Source organism: Thermobia domestica, chromosome 18 (genome assembly GCF_964235325.1).
Source record: "Thermobia domestica chromosome 18, izTheDome1.hap1.1, whole genome shotgun sequence".
Taxonomy (NCBI): domain Eukaryota; kingdom Metazoa; phylum Arthropoda; class Insecta; order Zygentoma; family Lepismatidae; genus Thermobia; species Thermobia domestica.
This window is the reverse complement of record NC_137471.1, coordinates 3,171,443-3,179,667: the sequence shown is the minus strand read 5'-3', so window position 1 is coordinate 3,179,667 and position 8,225 is coordinate 3,171,443. Positions and strand designations below refer to the sequence as shown.

The 8,225-nt window shown below is 35.2% G+C and overlaps 1 protein-coding gene across 1 annotated transcript; it reads right to left on the bottom strand.

Moving 5' to 3' along the window:
• Window positions 1-309, bottom strand: LOC145675901 (uncharacterized). The gene has a single exon (XM_081746695.1). It carries the CDS (start codon window positions 307-309, stop codon window positions 1-3), a length of 309 nt encoding a protein of 102 aa, XP_081602821.1.
• Window positions 310-8,225: the final 7,916 nt, after the last annotated feature.

The following is an 8,225-nucleotide window of genomic DNA, read 5'->3' as shown; positions in this document are numbered from 1 at the left end:
TCATCCTTTTATCTTCATCTTTTCCAGATCTCTCCTTACATCGTCAATCCATCGCGTCTTGGGTCTTCCTCTTCCTCTGTTTGTATACATTCTTTCGTGCAAGACTTTCTTCGGCAGTCTGTCAGTCATCATTCTTTCCACATGTCCAAACCATCTTAACCGCTGAGCCTTATAATGATTCTCCAGTATTTCAGCTATTTCCTCATTAGTTCTTCTTCTCCATTCGTCACCCTCCTTTACGGGTCCGTAAATTTTTCTTATAATTCTTTTTTCAAATATCCTGAACATGTTCTCATTCCGCTTCGTCATGGTCCATACTTCCGCCCCGTAGGTTATTACTGGCGGAATTATTGTTTTATAAATCTTCATTTTTGTGACCTTAGTAATTAGTTTACTCTTCAGGAGCTGCAGGTTACAATAGAATGCTTTGTTTCTTCTTTGTATTCTTTCCTGTATTGTATCACTCATTCCGTTTGGATTGTTCAGTGTTATACCTAGATATCTAAAGCTTCTTACAGCCTCGAAGGTCTTGTTTTCTAGGGATGCGCACGAGACGAGTCGAGACAGAATTTTCTTGACAAGATTCGAGTCGAGACATAGCTCTTCCAATAGAGAAATATATATTTTTCGAGTCGAGACGTCGCTTCTACAGGTCATTTTCGAGACGAGAAGCCTCAAATCTTGTCTCGTGCGCATCCCTATTGTTTTCTATCTTCAATTCCGTTATGTTTCTTTCTTTCATTTTTGTGGATATTATCATGTACTTAGTTTTTCTTATGTTGACTATTAATTGCATTTTCCCAGTCTCTTTCTCCAATTTGATGTATGCCTGTTTCAGTTCTCGCAATAGTTGTAACATCATCTGCATAGGCTAATATCTGGCTCTGTTTGGTGAATATGGTTCCTCGTTTGTCTATTTTATTTATTGCTCTATGTAATGCTATATTGAATAGAGTCTTCCAGAGCCCATCTTCCTGTTTGACTCCACCATTATATTCAAATTAGTCTGCTATATTGTTTCCTATTTTCACTTTGGCTTCTGTTTGTTCCATTGTCATTTTTATTAATCGCACCAATTTCCTAGATATGCCAAATTCCTTCAATGTGTTAATCAGGGTCGTTCTATTAATGCTGTCGAAAGCACTTTTAAAATCTATAAATAGCATGTGCAAAGTAATATTATGTTCATGATGCTTTTCTACTATTAGTTTTAATGTAAATAATTGATCCGTTGTGCTTCTGTTAGGCCTAAATCCTGCTTGATATTCCCCAATTATATTCTCCGAGTATTTCAGCAGTCTTTTGTTTATTACAGTGGACATTATTTTGTATGCTATGTTAAGTAATGCGATTTCTCTATAGTTTGCTCAATCCAACTTGTCACCTTTCTTGTAAATTGAACATATTATTCCAACTTTCCAGCTGCTGGGCATCCTTTCTTCCTCCTATATCATTTTTATAAGCTTGTGAAGTTCTTGTTTAATTTTAGGTGCGGAGTATTTAACCATTTCTGCAATGATGTCGTCTTCGCCGGGTACTCGATTATTTCTCAGTTTGTTAATTGCTGCGCATATTTCTTCCTCAGTTGGGTTTGCTACCCCTTCCACGTTGCGTTGTGGTTTGTATAATTTCTGCTCTTCATCTTGTTGGTCGTCCCTTATGTCTTTTATATTCAGCTGTTCATAGAAGTACTCTGCCCATCTTTCCATCAACTTATTCTCTTCCAATACCTTCCCATTTTTATCTCTACAACCTGTAGTCCTAGGCTGATACCTCTTCAGCATTTTATTAATTGCTGCATAGAGCTTTCTTATCTCATTCTCTCGGTTTAATTGCTCGATCTTCTAAGGTCTGTTTCAAGCTATCTCTCTTTTTTCTCCTGCAACATTTATTTGCTTTATGCCGCAGTTCTATATAATTTTCATAATTTCTTCTTATTTATTTATTTATTGTCAACACAACAGGCTATAGACCAATTACAGTGTTGTAAATTACGCAATTACTTGTTCATAACTCTTGATAACATAACTTGAGTTCAAAACTCTTGATAACTCATGATAATGGCATTCCGAAATTTCTTAGGTGACATATCACATATATCAAATGCATTGTTATTTGAACACATTCTATTATACAAAACTGTTGTCCTCCAGATTGGTGATTTCATCATTATATTAGTTCTTGATTTTTTGCAGTAATAAAGACCAGTGTTTCTACGCACTTTTAATGTGGGGACATGAAAATTCAATAAAGAAACTAAATCAGGACAATCCAAAATATTTTGCGCTACTTTTTGAATGAATAATAAATCAATCATATGTCGCCTTTGTTCTAGTGTAGGAAGATTAAAGTTAGCAAGTATGGTTTTACAGCTGTCATAAGTAGGATAAATGTAAGTTTCTTTATATGTTAGAAATTTAAAAATTTTTGTCTGTATTCTTTCTAATTGCTTACGATGTTTTATGTGAGTCGGATTCCAAATAGTAAAGGCATACTCTAACTTTGAGCGAACAGATGCATTGTACAACTTCTGTAATGTTGAACAGTTCTTAAATTCTTTTCCCGTTCTAATTATGAATCCTAATAGCTTGAATGCTTCACTTGTTATATTTACAATATGATTGTCAAACGTTGACTTAGAATCAAACGTAACACCAAGATCTTTAACTGAATCATGCCTATTTACTATATATTTATTAATTTCATAATTAAAGTGACGAGGTGATTTGCTTCTAGTGAATGATAATACTTTGCACTTGCTTGCATTGACCTCAAGTTGATTCGAAGAGCACCAGTTACCAATATGATCTAGACCTTGCTGCAGTTTTATGTTGTTGTCCACAGAATTGATTTTAGCACATTTTTTTAGATCATCGGCATATAGTAATTTTTTATGGTCAGGAATACAGTCAGGTAAATCATTAATAAACAAGAGAAATAACAATGGTCCTAAATTTGAACCCTGATTGACTCCTGAGGATGCAATATATTCTTTAGATTTGTATGCATTAAAAAGAACGGATTGTTTACGATTAGATAGGTATGATGAGAAGAATTTAATCAGGGACGAAGAAAAGCTTTAATTTCTCTAGCAATATGTTATGGTTAACTTTATCAAAAGCTTTTTCAAAGTCAATATAAATCACATCTACTTGACTGCCTACATCTAATGAATTCGCTATAAAATCTGTAATAATTGCAAGATTTGTTATTGTGGATTTTTGTGAAATAAAGCAATGTTGTTTAATTGAGATAACCGGTTTGACGTGATTAAGGATTCGTCGATACAAGATATGCACAAATACTTTGGCAAAAGCAGGTAATATTGCTATGGGTCGAAAGTTGGTAATATCTTAACTATTGTTGGGCTTCGGAATTGGACAAATTAAAGCTGTTTTACATTTGTCTGGGAAAGTGCTTGTTCTTAGTGATAAATTGAATGCAATTAATAGGGGATATTTAAATATATTAGCGCAACCCTTTATAATGTAGGAGGGAAGTCCGTCAGAACCAACTGCCGTTTTGGACTTAAGGTTCTTAATAGCTATTTCGATTTCCTTCAAATCTATCTGGCAAATATTTAGTGCTCCTATGCTACCATATCTGTTATCTCCCGGATCTATGTTGGGATCAATTATCGTTTCTGAAGAGGAAACATACACTGGTCTAAAATACTTCGCAAAAATATTGGCTATTTCCTCGTTACTACACAGATTATGATCCTGAAACTTTAATGATTTAGACGGTAGATGTCTTTTCCTATTTTTAATAAAATTCCACAATGCACTTGAATTCTTGGTAATAACATTTTCAGTATTATGTAAGAATGTTTCATAGGCTAATTTGATGTCATTTTTAACTACTTTTCTCAAACGAGCAAATTCCATGTAATAGGAGATACTATTGCTAGTTTTTAGTTGAAATTTCCTAAACTTGCCTTAGCCTTCAATTTATTAATTATGTCCTTAGTGAACCAGCACGGAAATTTCGAGTCAGAGTTTTTTCCTGCGAGGGGCGCAAGTGTCGAATATTTCATAGATAATATCATATAACCTACTCACTAGGTCATTAACATTATTGTATTCCCTTAGGCATTCCCAATCGACACACATTAAACTAGTATACAATTTCATAAAATTCGCCTTTCTAAAATTGTAGCCAAAAATGTTAGAATTATGACCTACTTTTGAACGACTTTCATGATGCACATTTATTACTATAGCGGAATGATGTTGATCTTTTGGCACTAATGGGAGTAATTCCCTGATAATTTCAACAGATTCTAGTGTTGATAAAACTAGATCTAGAGTACGATTATTATTGTTTTGTATGTGATTAAAAGATTTCATATCATAAAAAACCATGAAATTATGTAAATTTTGCACTTTACGGTACTATTTTCCAGATTAAATTCATTGTTTTCTATTTCTCTTATGTTAAAATTACCAACCAGGAGAACAGAACAGCCTTGGGGACACTTACTTTCAATACGTTCAAAAAAAAATATTATACACATCTATACTTGAATTTGGTTGGAAATAAACTACATATATAAAAATTGTTTTACCCCCAGTCGTGATTTTGACAATAACACAATCAAATTCATCATCATAGCTGTCTATTATACTGAGATTGTATTTCTGCAAAGCTGCCACAAGAACTCCATCCGCCCTAGATTTGCCTAGTTTATCAACATTGCGATCCTGACGCGCCACAGTATATCTATTATCAAATAGTTCCGCATCATAATGCTTTTCATTTATCCATGTCTCTGTTATTGTAATAATGTCATAATCATGCGACAGAACATTGCAGAAAAAACATGTTGGCTTTACCACGCAAACTATTTGCATTTTGATAATAGACTCGTAAAGCAGTCCTAGTTCTAGTGTCACCACTGTTTTCACATACCACTTGATTGTACACTTCACTGTTTTGAGAGAAAGAAGACTTACCCACAGCCAATTCATTTTCTTCACTTTCCTTCCTCTGTCAATCCCTATATCTGGCTGGTTGGCTCAAGGTCGTGCGGGTTGGTTTCTTCTGTTGTCTCTTCTCACCGGGTGGCGGTTCCTTCCACATAGGCAAGCCTTTGGGGGAAGGACTTTGATTGTCCACACTCAATGTTGTAACCTCTGTTGTCGTATTTTAATTCAACTCATGACGTTCTGTTATTTCTTCATTGCGTGTTTGAAGCTCTTCTAGTGTGTATGATTTCCCATTTATACACAGTTTATTGTACTGAAGTCTTGCACGGTCACCTTGCGAGCGAGCATCCTTCAAATAACGTAGGAGATGTCTTCTCGTTTGCCTGACCGGTGCTGAGAAATCTGTAATAATTACAGGAGTTCCTTTTGCTCGATAGGCATTTTTAAGCACCTCACTTTTTTCTTGTACGATGAGAATTTCACAATGATAGGACTGTTGAGTCCACGTCCAAGACGATGAGCCGTTTCCACTGCTAAGGTATCCAAATCAACTTTTAATTGTTTGGTCACAAATTCCTTTACACGTTCTTCTGATTCTTCCCATGACTCAGTTCCATTACATGTACCAATATTCCGAAATATAAGATTGTTTCGACGCGATTGGTTCTCAAGTTTGTCCAAAAGTTCACAATTAAAAGCCAATTGTGATTTCAGTTTCTCGTCTTCCTTTTTCACTGCACTTAATTTTGTCATTACCACTTCAAGTTGTGAATTTAGGTCACTAGTCGTTTTGAAAATACCAACTATTTTTTGGTCTATTTCCTCAAGTTTTTTTGTACAGATCATCTATTGATTTGGGTCCAGGATTCATCTCAATCCCACCTATAACTAACAGCATTCCAATAATTAGCCCTAAAGTTTATTCAACGAACGTTCTGATCCTGATGTAAACATTGCAGAATGGTATTACTCCGCCAGTCATCGGATAATTGGCTATCGGTCAGCGCTTCTTTCGAGAAGCACGTGCTTGTAACTTGTCCGTGTTTTACATACTCCTCGCACGCGGCCATATTGTAAGCTGCGATTCGCGCGTAAGATGGGTCAAAGTCACCTTCTACGCATGCGTATTCTCTTTTATTGCATTAATTCAATTTAGTTCTTAGATACAATGTTGTTTCTGTTATTTAACTGTAAGGAAATTGCATTTCTGATAATAAGCCTTATAAGCAACAAAAGCATTGAAAAACAGCTTACTTGACAATGGACTATTTTCTTCTGCCGCATGGTTCTTCCAAGGCTCTTTAACCAATAAAATGAAACCATCACCACGTGTATTTGTTTACATGAGGTTCTGAACGTTCCTTGAATAAACTTTAGAGAAAACATTCTCAGGACCGAGACACTAAAATCAGAATTTCCGTACAGTTTGCTACACTTGATTTTCACTTTGGCCACAAAAGTTCCTATCCTGTCTCTCCAAGTTTTAGTGTCAACACCCATACCGTTACACTTGAATGCACTCCGGAACGACGCTTGAGCATTTTCTTCCTTGATTTCTTCTTTTGTGTTATTATCTCTCTATATTCTTCATCAAATCAGTCCCAATTCAGTGCTTTGTTTTGTCTTCGTATCACTTCTTCCGCTGTCTCCTTTAACAGCACTTCAAGCGCTTTCCACATTTGTTCCACGTTTTCCGTCTGTTCTTCCGAAATTACTGTGTATCTTATTCTTTCCTGTGTTGTCGTTTTATACTTTTCCTTAATTTATTCATATTTGAAGTTATCGATGTTCCGTTTCCTTCTTCTTCTGCCTTGTCTGTGTGTGGAGAGCGTGTGCTTTTTATTGTCAGCTTATTTCTTATCGCAAATTGCCCTAATTTGATCCCATTTTCTTTGCTTTCCTCGTAGAGTTTATATCTTCCCGCTATCTTTTCCTGAAACTCCTTCTTCCCGATTTTTGCGTTAAAGTCCCCTAAAACGATTAGCATATCGTATTTTGGTGTTTGGTCACTGACTTTCTCCAAATTACCGTAAATTTCTCTTTTTCTTATTCCTTTGTTTCCTCTGGTAGGGCATACGCCTAAACAAGTGTTATTATATTCTTAAATTTTCCTTTAATTCTTAGTTTTCATATTCATTTACAGGCTCAAATTGTAAGACACTTCTCACTAGTTTCTTCCTGAGCACAAATCCCACTCCACACTGTGCTGTTTGCCCTACTGTTCCATTATACATCATAACATAGTCGGGTTTATCAATCCTTGAACTTCCTTTTCGTCGAACTTCCTGCATCACCACTATATCAATGTTAAACGTGTCTATTTCATCAGCAATCTCTTGCATTTTACCCGATCCAATAGAATCGGTTGTTCATGCTTTAAATACTAATGAAAGCTTTAATTTCGAAGATCTTACTATGACAAATGTTCAAAATTAATTGATTGAAATTTATGTAGGGCTACCAAATGTAAGCATGCTGAAAGTAAAAATTTCCATCCGCATACATTTTCCGAAATTCCCTGATTTGTCCGCATTTTCTTTACTTAAATGTACGATCTATTCAATTCCTCTAATTTCACTCGGAAATATATGAGTGGATATTTGTCTTCTTAGAAAGAGTTATAAAAAAAGACCAGATCTACTAAAAATATGAAAAAGGCAAAGTCAAGATGATGCCGTGTAAAAGTACACTTGTTTAATTATTTTTTATGTGTATCAGTTAATTTTTTATGTTGTTTTATAAGCAAGCTTGAAAGTAAAAAGAAATTTTAAAAAATAAGTAAATAAAACAGCATTCTTCTGCAAAAAGTAAGTTCGTAGAAATGTGTCCTCAGCATTTAGAAATTTCAGAATACGATAAGCCCAAGTTCATGCCCTCTTTTTCAGTTCCGAGGTTATAGGAAATAGGATCTACTTTTTAAACTGGAATTAAGACAACTAGTGGAACCATAATGGTCGTTCGGAGAGTGAGAATCGCCTCCTGGACGAATAATGTAGACTTGAAATATGGAGTTTTACATCAAATCAGAATAAAGTAGTGGATTCATTTATATATATAGGCCTAGTGATCGCACCCACTGCCCTGCTCTGGATCCACCAGTAATCGGAACTACTATAGGATTTGAAATTAAAATGAAGTGCAATCTTTCAGCTTAACTTCCCATGATTATTCCCTTTTGGCTAAGAGATACGCATGATTAAGGCAAGTGAATGATGATAGAATTTGTGGAATGAGAATAAGGGAGGAAACGGGAGTATCCCAACTAAATCTACGAACACGATGTTATCTAGGGATGGC